Genomic DNA, 16,914 nt, shown 5'->3' with positions numbered 1-16,914 from the left:
TCCTGCACAAACATGACTTAGTTCTGATGAACTTCCATCAGTAAACAGGATTAGCAAACGTGTCTGCTAATAACATGACATTATCGCCGGAACAAACCTTCACTTTACTGAGCAAAAACAGGAGTTTCACCTCACAGGACGCTGAAATAACAGGTGAGAAGCTGCACCAACACGGTGATCAAACCCTAAAATAGTTTGCTTTTAAAACACAAACACATGATCAGGTTTCTATTTTCAGTTTTTATCTAAATACATCCATTCCTCTACACCACGTGTGTCAAACTCAAGGCGCATGGGCCAAATCCGGCCCACCATAGCTATTTATGTGGCCCGAAGATTCTAGACTAAACACTAAGTGAGCTTAAATATTATGTTATCAATCAATTTAATGCGGTTTTTATCAATTTACTTCCAAATTACATCAATAAATCCTACCAGTTTCTTGGGAATTACCATGGAAATTCACACAAAATCAACAAATCCCTGCACTGTTTTCACTAATACATAATTGGGAGTTTATTGCAGATTTTTGTCAAAAACTTTCTTACTTGTACTAAACAGCTGCATCAGCCATAATTAATGTCAGACTATCTTCCACAATCTATACAGCGAGTAACAAAAAGTCGCATCTACCGTCATAAACAAGCTCTAATATTTCCAAATTTGTACCACAAACACTTAGAATTTTATTGCAAAACATCACAAACCAATTGTGAAATCCTGCAGACACTGAAAAGATGTTCAATAATAATTCTTTGATATTTTAACAGGTTGTGAACGAGTTTTATCAATACATTCTGGCACAACTGGCCCTTTAAGAACATTTGGTCCAAATCAAAACATGAGTATTAACAACTAAACTGTATTATTTTGAACGGATTTTGATGACCTCGTGTTTTTCTGCAGGTGCTGCTGCTGTTTTTTACAAACTGTTTTATTTCAGTTTTCTGAGAAGCTGCGTTGCTACGTTGCTGTTGAGTGGCGCTACAAGATAACAGACAAATTAAAATGATCTTGCAATGTAAATTTTAGGTACAACACAAAGTATTCATCTACATAACGACTCCAGTAACATCTAACTTTCATGGTAAATTACCACCACTGTTCACGTTAAACCTCTCCACCACTCTGTTACTGTTTGCTCACTGGCATTGCATCCATCCTGTTTCTTTTCTCAGGCTCAGCGACCTCAGATGACCTTTCTCAGCTCGGTCTGCAGCTTATTGACAGCATCATCCCACTCAGTGGACCGACTTTAAGTTTGGGATCTGTGAACTCGGTTAGAGGCAGAAACCAGCAAAACCAACCAACTTCTGCTTCTGCTGACAAACACGTTTACATCCATCCATTATCGGACAAACGTCAGATAAATGTTTGTCTTTTAATGATTTATTTTTAACTGTTCTAAATATTCAACAGAAACGGCTTTGAAAAAGGGTTAGGGTTTGGCATTTTCATGGATTATTTGTTTCATAATAAACTGTCACAACATGGTGACAGATTTAAAAAAACATGTAAAAAGAAGATATATATATATATATATATCTATATATATATATATATATATATATATATATTATTTTATATTTTTTTTACATTAAAATTACATACAGCAGCTTTAATGACACATCACAAGACAATTCTGCTTCTGGGTTCATGTCTAACCTCTGTAATCAAGTGTTTACGTCTGAAAATGAGGAAACTCTTTTAAAAGATCCCCAGACCAACAGACCATTGATCAAGTGACAACAAAGAAATTACTCAGGAAGTTTTCCATGACTAGTCAGCTCATTTGCATCTCTGTAAATGAGCTTGTGGTGTTGCGTAAAGTTCACCAACTTGTTGTGTGGTTGACAGTAGAGTCTGTCATTGGCTGGCCTCTGACTCACACTGTCATTATAAGGAGGCGTAGCGACGCAGCCTCTCCCTCCCACCGGGTGAGCCAGTCTGTAATCACAACTGTCCGCGCTGTGACGTTATTCACGACTCCACGGGAGGAAATCCCCACGGCAGAAAGAGAAAGAGACGGGAGGCCCCTTTAAATCGACGCATTTTCTTCCTCCTTGGTGGGGTGCCAAGTACGGTAGAGAGGCAGAGAAAAGACCGAGAGAGAGCTCCGAACAACAACAACACAGCCACGGCTCTCAGCTGGCACATTTTCACCGATTCAGCTGTTTACCGCGGCGTTTGGAAACCCAGGGTGAGCTAAAGCTGCTGTTTGTCTTCATTTATGACGGATCTGGGAAGAGTTGTTTATAAAAATCGAATGGAAATTAAGTATTTCGACCCACAGATCGATGTGGAAATATGTTGTTTTTATGTTAGCTGTCAGTGTGACGCAGAGGAAATAATTTTACACCTGTTAGTAGTAATAATTACGGTTATTTCTGTTTTAAACATCGAGTAACTGTCAGTTTTATGACACATACGCCGCTCAACCGCCCCGGATTTAAATCTAACGGTCGATTCTGCTTCCATCAACAGGGTTTTAGGACTTTTTCAACTGTTATTACCAACATTTTGGTGTGTTTTATTTTCATTTTTTAGCCTCTACACGTTTCGGTGTTGAGAACCATTGCGGAAGTGGTGAGAGTCTCCTCGACGCGACAGCGATACGCTCGGGTCTGTGCTGACACCTGGCGGCCGAACCGGAGAACCGCAGCATGTACGGCGCTTCAGGAATCCCCGAGCTGATCCCACACAGCGGGCCGCCCCGGCAGCCCGGCCCGGCGGGTCAGTTCAACCCGGGACACCCGCAGGCAGACGGACACGACGGCGGGGCGAACCCCCAGAGGCTCGGACAGAGGGCCCCGAAACTGGGTCAGATCGGCCGGTCCAAAAAAGGTGAGAGAAACTTCAATCTGTTGCTTTATTTGTTTGTTTTCCGGCATTCATGCTGGTTATTTTATTGAACTCACTACCAACATACTTTTTTACTCAAGTTAAAGTAAAAAGTAGATGTTTAAGAAATTAAAATTAAAATGTGTTTGGTAAAAAGGCAACTCAAGTACTGAATAACTGATCAAAACATCTTTTAATATTTAAAAATTACATGAAACTCAGAAATTTCAGGGTGGGGTTCTAAAAAATCTTGGGGAAAAAACTCAGCCAATAAACTCAATAGAGATATTGAGACTATTTCTGTCAAAATATTAGAATTTTTTGACAGAAATTTACTCAGTTTTTCTACATAGTTATGTGGAAATGTTTATATTTTATAGATCAAAAATGAAAATAACTGTAAAATAACAAATCAGGCAAAATATATATTTTTTTACAAATGCATTTAATTCAATATAAAACTAATGAAACTTTAACAGAAACTGCAGATGTGAATTTTCGGTTAAGGCAAGCTCATTGATTTTGCTTCAGTAGTGAATAACTGTAAAATGCTGCTTTGCTACTTTTTTTTCTGTCTACAACAGTAAAATAATTTCAGTTATACAGCGTGGTGCATACAGGCGTTATCCTGCTTTCTGTTTTTCAGCCAAATCTTTTATGCCATTTCAGTTATTATAGGCTAATAATTTTTCATAAGCCTGATTTGTTTTTTGTTTGTTTTTCTTTTTGGTTCTCTAGTTACAATAGATATAGATGCACAATGCTCAAAATGGAGCGTGACTCTTTGACCCTGAGCTATACAATCCAATAAAAAGACTGAGTTAGTAGCTAAAAATAACATAAAAGTGTGGTAGATGATCATCTGTGTTTTGATAAAGAAACAGGCCCACAGCATCACCAATCCTCCGTCATACTTTACAGTTGCCATAAAAGGGCTTTCCCACAGATTTATTCCTTTTTTATGCCACCTGGAGTGTTTTGGTCCTGGGAAAAAAATGAAGGCATCTGCATAAAAAACCCAACATTCAGCAGAAAATGCGTCATAGGAATCAGAGTAAAAGTCCTGAGTTGCTGTGGAGCCAGCAGTTTTTTATCACTGCGTTTCATCTGACTCTGCAACAGAGATGTTTCTATTTCTGAACTCACCTCATGCAAATGTGGTGAACTGAATGACGAAGACAGTTTTCCATTGAAACCTCCCAGGAAAAAAACATAAATCCAAGCTGGGAATTAGCCAATTTTTGGTTTCTAAACGTCATACTGACCAAACTAGTCAAGTTCAAGAACAAGAAATTATTTAAAAAAAATCATGTTTTGTATGTTTTTGTACTTCCATTTTTGTCTCAGCTGCTTATAAAAACCAGGCCAAGTTCTTAACAAAACCGTGTTTGGTAACAAGTTAATGTTTTTTTTTTGGTGTCTGGAAAATAAGCTGTTTTAACTGTTAAGTTAAAATTAACTGGCACTGCACCGTTGCCTAGCAACCCCCAGCCAAGCCCAGCCTGTTGCCTAGCAACCCCCAGCCAAGCCCAGCCTGTTGCCTAGCAACCCCCAGCCAAGCCCAGCCTGTTGCCTAGCAACCCCCAGCCAAGCCCAGCCTGTTGCCTAGCAACCCCCAGCCAAGCCCAGCCTGTTGCCTAGCAACCCCCAGCCAAGCCCAGCCTGTTGCCTAGCAACCCAGGCAGAACTCCAGGATGTTTGATCAGCTGATTTTAAAGCTGTATGGATAATAAAAATAAAAAAACAGAGCACAAACCGGAGGAGACTGCAACATACTGAGGCGTACAGCACAGTTTAGCCAGAAGGTGGCGTCGCTTGGAGACGAACATTCACTGAGCGGATCACCAAAATATATCAGAAATGGTGAAAACTATGCAATTTTTAAAAAGACCCATTTATAATGTCTCCACTGCTTATAGTGTAGGGTGTCGTGTCCTGTTTTTATAGAGTTTCCGTCTGTTGGCTAGTTATTTAACTGTATTTGTTTTTGTGCTTAGTTGTTTTAGGGGAAAGATTAAATGTAGCTGCAGTTGTGCTAATTCCTCCATATTTGCACTGGCATAAATTGTGGTACTGTTGATTAACCTGCACTGTCCTAATCAAATAAATGTAATTAGATTACATTTAAAGTGATGAGGCTCAAAGTAGGGCAGAACTGCAGAAACTAAAATCTCATTACCTTTGTGCAAAAATTATAATAAACACATCATGTGTAGCCCATAGACTTATCCTAACCTGTTAAAGGAAGCATAAAAGGTCACTTTTAAAGTATGTTTAACTAATTTTATATTGAGTTTAAAAGTATAATTTAATCTTTGAGGATTTAGAAATATTCTGCACCTCCTTTCAGTTCAGAGAACTTGTCTATTGCTATGTTGTATATTTAATTTCTTCATTTTTTGTTTTAAATTGTTTTGTAAACTAGTAAACAGAATTCCCACAAAGGAGATTTTCATTAAGTTTAGTTGTTGAAATTAGCTACATGCTGTCTGTGTTGGCAGAGAATCTGACTTGAGGAAATATTCCATCGTTTTCTGTTTGAAACCAGCTAACCACTACTCAAAATCAAACTAACTAGAGAACGTCTGTTCAAAGATTAGCTAACAGTTGCTTAAAGTTAACGGTAGTTCAGAGTGAAGCTAACAGCTGCTAAAAGTGAAGCTAACAGCTGCTAAAAGTGAAGCTAACAGCTGCTAAAAGTGAAGCTAACAGCTGCTAAAAGTGAAGCTAACAGCTTGTCAGAGTCATTCAGTTGAGCTGTTTTCTTAGCTTAATTTGAAGTAGATATTTGCTAACACCATCAACACAAAGAGTCAAATCCAGATTGTGTCTTCTAGCTAACAGCTAGTTAGCTAGTCTCTGATGCTAACATAAGTAGCTTCGCTCAGTTAAAATGTCTTTCACTTCTTCCACAGTGGATCTGGACGATGAGGACCTGGACGACCTCATGAACAACAACGGCCAGTGCCCCGTCTCCCTGTCACCCATCTCCTAACTTCATCTCTAAGAAGTGCCAGAAACCCGTTCCAGTCAGCGCTCCTGGTCCAAAGTGTCCTCTGGAGCTGCTGACGGCTCCGACCCGGCTCATTTAGCGCCGCCTGAACGGAGCCCTGCTTGTACATAGTGTCTATTTAACTTCGCTCAGACTGTGAATAAATGAATCTCTGTACCTCTGTAGGCCGTCGAAGGATTTCTTTCAAAGCTTCTTTTCTGAAAAGGGCTACTGCTGATCGGCCGGACGCGTCCGTCGAAGGTTACCGATTCTCTGCCGGTTTGTTGTGTGAAGGAACACGAGGCTGTTGGGGTGAAAAATTAAGCTTTTGGTTGTGCAACGACTCGCACAGGTCCGAACGGGGTCGCTATGAGCGCTCGCTATTTGAACCAGAAGAAAACGACTACTGCAAATTATTTATTGTTCGAAGGAATTTATATTTTTAGTTGTTGTGGCTTCTACTTGTTGTTTTTTACTTTGTCATCTAAAAGTGAGATTTAAGACGTGCACTTTGTGGGAATGCCTGTCATGTGCTGTGACACGTCGCAGAAACCTATGCATGAGGTCTGTGATTAAAGGGCTACATTGTAGTTTTCATAAACCAAAACACTTCTTTTGTTCTTTTTTGCAAACAAACAGCAACATTTTGATGCACTTTTTTTTCTTTTATGATTATAAACCAGATTTATATCTAAATATGTTCTGATGCGCATGCCTTGATGTTTGATTCGTTTTCGTCACGCCGTCTTTCCGAGTCAGACGTGATTGCAGTATGAGATCATAACAACGGGCAGCTCTGATTGGCTGTCGCTGCTGAGACAATCTAACTGATGTTTTGGGGATTTTGTGAAGATTGCAGTGGAATTAGACGTAATGGGCCTTTTAAAGGCTCACGGTTGAGGTCATAGTTCACTGGTAGAGGATGTTTTTCACATTTCTCAGCTCAGTCTTTGACTCTGAGGCTGGGGTTGTTTGCCTTTTGCATGAAAGCGATCAACTTTTCATGATGCATCTCTGGAAATAAATAAATAAATTCTAATAAACTGTTTTTGTTTTTAATTAAAGTTTGTATAAGTGGCTTTAAAATGACCTCAGATTATCTTATTACAAATGTAATCCACAAGATTTGGATTATTTTAATTATTTTTGGTAATCTTCCAACTAGTTTCTGGGTTTTCTCGATCAACTTTTCAAACTGAAATTTCCTTGTTTTTACTAGAAAAGCTTCAAGCAAATTTCAGACTTAGAAAATTTCTGATCTTGAAGTAAAAAATTTGCTTCAGGATCAGCAAATTTCTAATAATTTGAGATTATTAGAAATTTGAGGGAAACATTTTTTACTTTTGCAACATAACATGCGAGTTACAAAAGTATAAAAAAAAAGGCAATTTTGAAACTCAGAAATTTCCAACATTTTTCATGCAAATGTTTTACTTTTCAAGCTCAGATGTTTCCAGGTCTTTTTTTTCTAGAAAATTTCTGATTAACCTAAAAGTTTTTTTTTCCTAATAAATATTTGGCTTTTCAATCAGAAATTTTCTGACAAGTCTCAAGATGTTGAACTTTTTTCTAGTAAACTTTTGACTTTTCAAGCTCAGAAATTTCCAAGTTTTTTTTTTTCTAAAAAATTTTTAATTTTGAAAATTTCTTGAAAATTTGACTTTGTAAGTTCAGAAATTTTCAGATTTTTTATTTAAGTTTTTTAGATTAATCTCAAACCAGTTTTTTGCAGAAATTTTCTTCTTTTTCTATCTACACCGACTGTAAAATGCTGTTAATTTAAGTATTGAAAATGTTTGCTAGGTGTCTTTAGCAAAAACGTTTGCAGTATTTCTTGCTGTTTTTCTCAAAGGTTTTCCAAATCTCCAAAAATTTACTTATTGTCTCATGTCAACATTTCTTTGATTTAATGTAGGTCTGAGAAAAAACCCAAAGCATTTAACAACACTGTAGGTAACAATTTGCAAACATAACACACTTAATATCTGCAGTGATTTTATTTATCTAAGTATTGACATGTTAAAAATACTTTTTTCATACATTTCCTATGTTCCCATTATTCTGTAGTTACAGCTCAGAGTATAACAATGTAAAATCTACATACCATGACGCTACAGATCCCTTACATCTACAAAATAAATAGGAGTATAATCAGGGTAAAAAAAATATTTGTGTCTATCTGAGCAGAGTTTCTAGCCGGCTGATTTGAAGAGTAATGGGTGTCGTTTGGTGTACAATGAGGCCAGTGTGAGAAGTCACACCATGCTCACTTTAACGTCTATTTTAGAACACTGATATAATAAAACATCACATGGACTGAGCTGCAGCCTGCACACCATGGAGGAACTGATTACTTTCAATTACAAGACATGTGCTAATTACTGCTAGCGCTGACATACGGCTGCAAATGTTGGCTTTAGTCCATAATATTAGGCTGCAACCCAAAGTCTTGTGGGTTTAATAGGGGGATCCAATTATAATGTGTCTGAGAAAACCAAACAACTGTGGAATGTGAGGACGGAGTATGAAACATCTTTGATGAAACAATTCAGAGCAGTGTGTGACAATTAAACGCTCATTAAAGCCCAACAAGGAGTGTCACTGTTTCACATCTTCGGTTCTGCTCCGTTGACGCTGCAACAATTGTTTTTTTGTTTTTTTCTTTTCAACCCAGCAGTCCCAGCCAGCAGGGGGCGCTCTCAGACATATTCCTTGTTGCTGCTTGGAGGGCTGGAGCGAGAGCCGGGCATGTTTGGGTACCTGGATACCTGCTTCTTCCTGGGACAGGAGGCGGCCAGCATGGCGCCGCCCAGAACATCGAGGAGGGCACCACCCCAAGCGATGAAGATGGCCGCTCCAAATTCAAACCTGGGAAGACAAACATTATATTAAAGCTAAAATAATCGGTTTTTAGTTTCTCTGTTGTATTTTTATTTCTTTTAAAGGGAACCAATGTTGCAAAAATTCACATTTTCTGTTTTTATATTTACATTTGGGTCGCAACTGCTTAAAGAAAAACACCCAGCCATTTTCTGGAAACTAGTTAATGTTTTATGGTGTCTGGAAAATTAGCCATTTCAAAAAAATTCCAATTGTAAAGTCACATAGCGACGTTACCTAGCAACCAAAGCCAAACCCAGCCCGTTACCTAGCAACCTAGAAATCAAACCCAGCCCGTTACCTAGCAACCTAAAAATCAAACCCAGCCCGTTACCTAGCAACCTAAAAATCAAACCCAGCCCGTTACCTAGCAACCCAAGCTGAGTTCCAGCACATTTGCTCTGCTAATGTTTTTGAAAAAGGTACGGTTGTGTAATTACGCATCTGTTTGCAGCCATTTTCATACGCTGGTGTAAATGATGAGATGAGGGGCGTGGCCAGCAGCAGCTCATGTGGATTTAAAGTGACAAGATGCCCTAAAACAGAACTGATCAAATCAAGCTAACAACTCCAAATTAAGCTAACATCATCAACGTAAAAATAACAAACTAATAGTTACTTGGATGTCTAATATTCACTCTAAAGCTAACACAAATACCCCCATGAGCATTTTTTTCAATATCGAAAGGTTTGAAATACTGTTTTATAATCACCTACGTTAACTGGTCATGATACTTTTTAGCTTAAACAGAAAGTATAGCTCTGGTGCACAGAGTTTCGTGACATGCATGTAGTTTAGTAGAGAAAATGCTGACAATGGAAACAAGGTTTAGTTTTTTGAGACAACAGAACATAACTCAAACTGAGTCAGTATTTGTCTTCATTCTTAGCATTTCTCAAAATAAGTTATTCTACAATACCCTATTCTAGGACTTTGGCAAAAAAAAAAAAAAACTACTGTGTGATATGTAAAATGTTGCAATAACTAATTAAAGCAACAAACACAAAGGATTGGTTTTACAATCATACAAAATACAGTGAAATATTTAGCTTGTCTTACTTGGTGTTGACCGGAGTGTAGGGGTTGTAGAAAGCTCTGATGACGTTGTGAGCAAACCAAGAACACGCCACAATGGCACAGAGGCCTGCAAAGAGGGAGTCAACAGGAAAGATCAGCCATTTCATCAAAATTCAACAGGATAGAAACTATTTTTATCCCTTTTAACAGCAGCCCCCTCTGACTCCAGCACAATTGGCTGTCAGTGAAGTCTTCAAAGCCCTTTGGACATCAGATGTTAGAATCAGAGCCAGCAGCGCTGAACTCATTCAGTCCAATGACCGCCAGAGGGCAAATGAGTGGGAAGAAAGAGTTTTGGACTTTGGATTAAACCTTCCCCAAGGTTCACTTATGGGCAACAGCAGGAATGAGTACATCTTTGATTCTCACCAGTCCGATTTAGTCCAGTTTGTTTGCCTAGAAAGTCTGAAATGTTTGGGGAGGTGTGAACATGCAATCAAACTCTGATGTGGACCAAACAACTAACCTCTGATTTCAGACCTGAAACATTGGAAACATTGGCTGAAACCAGGTCTGAAACAAAAGTTCACCTTTTGGTACGGTTTGAATGTATGTGTAAATGCCAAGCGGACTGGAAAACGCTCCAGTAGCAGGAAGTGAACAACAGTGCAGGGTATGCTGGGTAAATAAAGAGACCCTGCATGCCAAAACAAACAAGCTAATTTAGCGCTAGCATGAGAAATGACTTTTGATCTTCAACCAAAAATAAAAGACAAATCCTGCAACCGCTGCAATTTGATGTAACTCCATTTTTGTTTACATTTCATAAAGAAGGACGTTCCTCTCAGTGTCTTCTTCAGAGGTTTTCATGTTATTTGCTTCAGTGCAGCGCCACCACAGGTAAGGAGGGGAACAGATTTTTCGAAGCGTTTGTTTCATTTGACACAATGGAGAGTGAAAGAGAACTACTCCAGCTAAACATGTATCAAGTGTTGTCATTTTGATTCTCCAATTGAACCAAGTCCAGTTGAGAAAAAACAACTGATAACACCTGATTCTTTTGCAAAGAAATGCATGTAAATCTGCAAAAAGTTGGGAATGCACATTTACATCTTGGGGTGCGTTCACACTGCAGCCTGAAGTGACCCAATTCTGATTTTTTTGGCAATTCCGATTTTTTTTGCCGGGGCCGTTCATACTGCCAGTAAATGCGACCTGTATGTGTTCTGCAGTCTGAACGGGCAAACGACCTGAAAGTGTCCCGCATGCGCAGTAGAGGACGCAATAGCATCAGCGTTCTCAGTGTTCTGCCAACTGCCATAAAAAGAAGAAGTGCTCAGTGTTTGCGGAAGTAAACATGGAGGCTAACGGTGGAGCTTAGCTTACACATTTGAAGTTGTTGTCCCACTGGAGCAGCATATTAACAACTTAATCCTCATATAATCCGTCATGGTTGTTGTTTTTCTTCCCACTTGCGCTTATCAGGACGCAGAACAGTGAGATTTGTTGAGAATCAGTGACGTTCAGTTCGGATTAAGGCGACCTGGACATTAGGTCGCATTTGAATCAGATACGTATCGGATATGGGTCACATTCGAAAAAAAATCCGACCTGTGCTGTTCACACTGCCATGAAAAGATCGGATACAGGTCGCATTACGTCAAAAAAATTAGCCCTAAAAAGTAGCCCTATTAGCTCAAGCTAACATCAACAGTTTGGAGCGTTTTCATCCTCACCTCCTATAAGCAGAATAATTCCTCCTATCATGGCAATGCGAGACTTGCGTAGTTTGTCACTTCCTCCACAGGTGGTGCACTTCATTCCCATGCAGGCCACGCCCAGACCCGCCACGGACACGATGATGCCGACTATCATCAAGGCGCGGGTCGCCTGGAGCGAACCTGGGGAAGGACACAAGATGGTGAGGTAGCTGGATATTCCCACAATAAAGGAATGTGACGTTTTACAGCCTTTACAGATAAAACAAGAAAAAGGAGGAGTGAATTTATGAAAAAAGAAACTCAGGAGATATTTTTGATTAATCTCAGAAATTATTGAGAAGAAAATTAGAAATTTCTGAGTTTCAGAAGTGAACTTTTTTTTTTACTTTTCTCAGACTTATCTAAAAACGTCGTTTTTTTCTGGCAAATTTTAGATGTTCAAGTTTAGAAATTTCCAAGATTTTTGCTACAAAATTTTCTACAAAAACTACAATTTTGAGATTCATCTCAAAAGTTTTTGAGAAAAAAAAACTTGGGAATTTCTGTTTCAAAATTTGAACATTTTACCTTTCGAAACTTTTTCCTTTTTTCCTCTCAAATTTTCCAAATTTTTTCTAGAACGTTTTTTAAATGGAAAAGTCAAAAATTTGCTAGAAAAAACTCACACTATTTAATATTATGTTGAGTTAAAAAGTAAAAAAAAATTCAACTTAGGAATTAAATTTTTTTTCTAGAAAATTTCTGAAATTGAAGTCAAACATTTTCTAATTTTTTTTTTAAATTATTTTCCACAAATCAGAAATGTCCAAAATCTGAAAATGTTTGACATTTGAAATTCAGAAATTTCTAAAAAAAAAAAAAATTCTAGAAAATCTTGGACAAACTCCACCAATAGACTCAATATCTGAATTTTTTGACAGAATTTTCTCAGTTTTTTATTTTATTCATTCTATAGCAGCCAGAATACACCTTTATAAATATGCAACTCCTGTTCAGCAAGGTTGGAAAATATCAGAAAAACACAAAAGTGGAAGAAGAAACATAAAAAAAACAGGGACGAGGCTTTATCTGAGTGTCTATAGGTTGTAAATTAACTTCCTGTTACTGGCAGGGAAGCCATGGGAGACTCATGAACACGCTAACAGTGAGAAACAGCACATTTTTTTTCACTTGAACTGAATCCAAATGGTAAAACCTTTCGTCAGCCTGTAAACCTTTCACAGGGTGAGGCCCCTCTTTGTCCAAATCCTGTCTCTGTCCACCTAGAACCAGTCTGTGCCAGCCGAAGCCATCCCTGCCCTCCCCAAACAGACCAAAACCGCCCAGCAGGGAGCGAGGGAGACTCGATATAACATGTAAATCAGGGGGAAATGGAAACAATAGGCAGGATTATGCATCTTACTTCTGATATAATCACATTCTTGTTTCTAAATTGACCTTCAAAGTCAAGGAGAAATCCACCGAGAAGCTTTCACTCGTCAGGACTACAAAAGTTAGGAAAGGGTTGAACAACTGTAGATTCCTATTATCAGTTAAAACTTGAATGTTTCACCACTTTGCAAAGGTCTGAGCTTTTCTCCTGACTGGAATATCAAAGAATAATCCAGAAATCACCAAGTTTCCAGCCTAGAAACTGGAAACTTCTCCCATAAATTTCAACACAAACCACCGATCCAACCTGTTTATATTTGTGTTGAGTTATTGAGACTGTGACAATACAAGTAGATTAATTTTTAGTGATTTTAGTGCAAATAAATTAAAATATTTTAACAATTTATCATCTAATTTAAGATTTAAAGGCGCACCATTTTGTATTTTCCAAGCAAATAATGCTATTCTACACCGCAATCAGGTAACTGCTACTTTGAGTTAAAGTTGGACTATAAATTAATAATATATGTCACAAAATACATTTAATCAATATCAATAGTTAATAGATTTCTCAACAATTTCACTGAACTCTGATGCAGAACCACATAGTTAAACTAGGCCAGTAGAATCAACCAGCTCACTCAATCCTTGGTTACCTAGCAACTCACTCACTCCTTGGTTACCTAGCAACGACCTGCTGAGTAACTGCCACGCAGCAGTTTAAAGTTTCATAACTGTTTAAAAAACAACAACAACGGCGTGGAGTGAAAACTGTGGATAAAACAGGAAAGGTCACGCTGCAGGAAATACTGCCATAATCCGAAATATGGCAGTATTTCAGATTAATTAATATTTATCTATATTGACTGATATAAAACATTGTAATATTGGGATTTGTCACCATGTTCTGACAGTTTATTATAAGACAAATAATCTGTGAAAAGATCAACAACTTAAAGTTACAGGAAAACCGTTTATCCATCATGCTAACTAGACTCAGCATTCACAACAGGCTAAGCTAGCTTCAGCGTACCAGACACCAGATTGTGATTGGTAGCTCTAAGACCCGCCTCCTGGCTCTGATTGGTTATTTCTAGTTAGCATTAGGAGAAGAGGATAAGCTACTTTTTTTTCACACATTGTCTGCCTTATATTATACAGTCACAAAACGCTGACAGTTTCAAAAAAATTTGTAAAATCTAAGTTAAGTGCTGCAGCTGAGAAATATCAGTGTTCTTTCAGCGCTGAAGACGGATTATAGAGCCACACTTGGCTTGTGACAACAGCTTGTTGACAAAAGGGTGAAACTCAGAGGTTTGTGTTGAATGTAACACAACCAGACTTCCTGTCACCGCCCGTCCTGAGAATCACACGGACCGTATGCAGAGGGGTCAGAGGTACGAGACGGAGGAAGAGAAAACGACACATTGTTCGCTGCAAAAACACAAAATCCTACCAAGTGTGTGCAAACATCTTAGTACACGTGAAATAAGACAAAACTAACTTATAAGCAATTTTTCAGTAAGAAATAAAAGCTTGTTTTAAGTAAATAATCCCTTAATATTGATTTTAAAAAGTAATTGTTCCATTGGCAGATTGGCTTATAACAAAACATTTTTCTATGTTATAAGTAAAATAATCTGCCAATGTTGAATCCTTAATCAACATTAAGGAGTCAAAAACTCCACTAAGAGTAAAAATGTATTTGGTTAAAATACTTAAAAGTCTACTCAAGTACTGAGTAACTGATCAAATTTTCAATCATTTAATATCAGCAGATGGACCAAAATATAAAGCTAAGTGGAAATGTTGGTATTTTAAGGACTAAAATGACAGTATTTCATTTAAGTAACAAAAAATAAAAATAAAAAAAATCAGGCAAAAGAACATGTTTTCAAATCAGTTTCTTTCAATAAAAATCTTATGAAACTTTAACAAAAACTGCAGGTGTGTGTCTGTCTGGTGGATTTTTGTTTAAAACATGTTTGTTTTCCATTCAGTGGGTAGAAAATCCAGAAATTTTACTCAAATAAGAGAAGATACACTTCATAATAAAATTATTAAAGTAAAAGTAAAAAAAAAAAATTAATACAGCGTAGTAAAAATGTTCCTGAAACTAAATTTTTTTAAAAGTTACTCAACTAAATGTAATACCAACTCTGATTATTCATAAGAATTATTTTAATTTTGGTCTTATATTTCAGTACGGAGTAATTTCTCCACTTATACTTGAATAAAACCGCGTTTAAGTGTCGCTATACTCTTAACTTTCGCGCATGTTTTCGGCTCGTCTTACTGTCGAGCTGCAGGATGGAGTCGTATATTTTGCACTGCAGCTGTCCGGTGCTCTGGAAGGCGCAGGACATCCACAGTCCCTGGTACATGGCCACGGCCGTGATGATGTTGTCCCCGATGTAGGCGGACATCTTCCACTGAGGCAGGACGGTCCCCACGATCAGCCCCACGATGCCCACCAGAGACAGGAAGAAGCCCAGCAGCTGGATCCCGGAGTTAGCCATGACTCAGTCAAACGAGGTTCTGTCCGAAAAGGTTGAAAATATCAAACTTCCGCAGCTCTGTGAGATTCAATAACAGGATAAAAACCTGCATGCAGCGCAGATGGAGGTGAGGAGAGGAGGGTGGGGACCACGGAGGGGTGATGGCGATGGTGGGAGTGATGCTTCCCACTCTGTCCTGGTTGTCAAACCGCAGGAATTATTTAGGAAAATAATATAAAAAGTTTACAATTTGGTTCAACTTGTAGAAGTAGATAAAAGCAAACAGGCTCAATATTCAGGAGTTACAACATATAGAGGCAGAAAAAAGGAGAAGGAAATTTCTACCAAAAATTATTAGACATTTTCAAGAATAAAAAAATGTGGAAGATAAAATAAAATAAAAAAAAACTTTTTAAATCAGAAATATGGACACTGATGTAATTTTTTTCCCCATATAAATGAATAAAAAATAAAACAGTTTGAGATTGAGCTAAACGTTTTCTAGAAAAAAACTTGAAAATTTCTGGTTGAAAAGTTGAGAAATTGCTTAAAAATGAAAAAAATTAATTAATCTAAATGATTTTTAAGAAGAAAAAAAACATGGACATTTCAGTTTGAAAAGTTGAAAAATTGCTTAAGAAAATACAAAAATTAAAATTAACATTTGAGATTAATCTCAAATTTGTTTTTGAAATGACACACAGCCGGGCTCATAGAATGTAACTAAACACAGGCTCTCCCACCCCGAGAAGATTTTTGAGATTAATCTAAACATTTTTGAGTTTTTTCTTATCTTCTCAGACCCAGAAATTTCTACGTTTATTCTGGAAAATTTCTGATATTTATCTTAAAAATTTGTAAGCTCCAAAAATGTTGAGATTAATCTATGAAATTTTCTAGAAAAATCTTGAGTTTCAGACAACGAACAAAAAAGGTGTATATGTCTTTTTATTAGGTGTATGAAAATATCTTCTTTCAATCAATCAATCAATCAATCAATCAAATTTTATTTGTATAGCACATTTCAGCAGCAAGGCATTTCAAAGTGCTTTACATAATTAAAATAAAAACAGCATGTGAGAAAGAGATTTAAAAAACATAATTAAAACGTAAACAGTGAGAGAGACAAATAAAAGCTGTAGAACTTTAGTTGAGACGCCTCAACTGGGACTCCAACCCTTTGGACTTTAGTCAAAACGTCGTTTGACAAGGACTCTAACCTTTCGGACATTAGTTTATTTTAAAAGGATAAAAACATTAAAATCACCGAAACAGTGAGAAAGACATTTTGAAAAAGATTTAAAAAGATAAAAACATTAAAACCCGCACACGTCTGAGGACCTCAGTTAAATGTCGTTTAACTGGGGCTCTAACCCTCTTGGACTTTAGTCAAAAACAGTTTGACAAGGACTCCAACCTCTAGGTTTTTAGTTGAAACGCCGTCAACTGGGACTCTAAACCCTGTAGGACTTTAGTTAAACGTCATTTAACTGGGACATTTTCTGGGGGGCTTTACATCATTAAAATGTAAACAGTGAGAAAGAGAAATAAAAGGAAATTAATAAATAGATAAAAACTAAAGATAAAAACATT

At 37.5% G+C, this 16,914-nt stretch overlaps 2 protein-coding genes across 2 annotated transcripts; one reads left to right on the top strand and one right to left on the bottom strand.

The window, feature by feature from the left end:
• Positions 1-1,925: 1,925 nt before the first annotated feature.
• LOC106931021 (uncharacterized) lies at positions 1,926-6,876 on the top strand. The gene is made up of 3 exons (XM_015008930.2): positions 1,926-2,200; positions 2,548-2,844; positions 5,757-6,876. The coding sequence occupies exons 2-3, from the start codon at positions 2,664-2,666 to the stop codon at positions 5,834-5,836; spliced, it is 261 nt and encodes an 86-aa protein (XP_014864416.1). The 5' UTR covers positions 1,926-2,200; positions 2,548-2,663; the 3' UTR covers positions 5,837-6,876.
• A 935-nt stretch (positions 6,877-7,811) lies between these two features.
• cldn7a (claudin 7a) lies at positions 7,812-16,054 on the bottom strand. The gene is made up of 4 exons (XM_088015496.1): positions 15,120-16,054; positions 11,468-11,632; positions 9,774-9,858; positions 7,812-8,701 (listed from the first exon to the last, which is right to left on the bottom strand). Exons 1-4 carry the CDS (start codon positions 15,340-15,342, stop codon positions 8,533-8,535), a joined length of 642 nt encoding a protein of 213 aa, XP_087871622.1. The 5' UTR covers positions 15,343-16,054; the 3' UTR covers positions 7,812-8,532.
• Between the last annotated feature and the right edge of the window lie 860 nt (positions 16,055-16,914).

The sequence above is a fragment of the Poecilia mexicana genome, unplaced genomic scaffold (assembly GCF_051168715.1).
Source record: "Poecilia mexicana isolate PSO_F unplaced genomic scaffold, ASM5116871v1 scaffold_18, whole genome shotgun sequence".
Taxonomy (NCBI): Eukaryota; Metazoa; Chordata; class Actinopteri; order Cyprinodontiformes; family Poeciliidae; genus Poecilia; species Poecilia mexicana.
The sequence above is the reverse complement of the archived record's forward strand: the minus strand, read 5'-3'. Positions and strand labels throughout refer to the sequence as shown.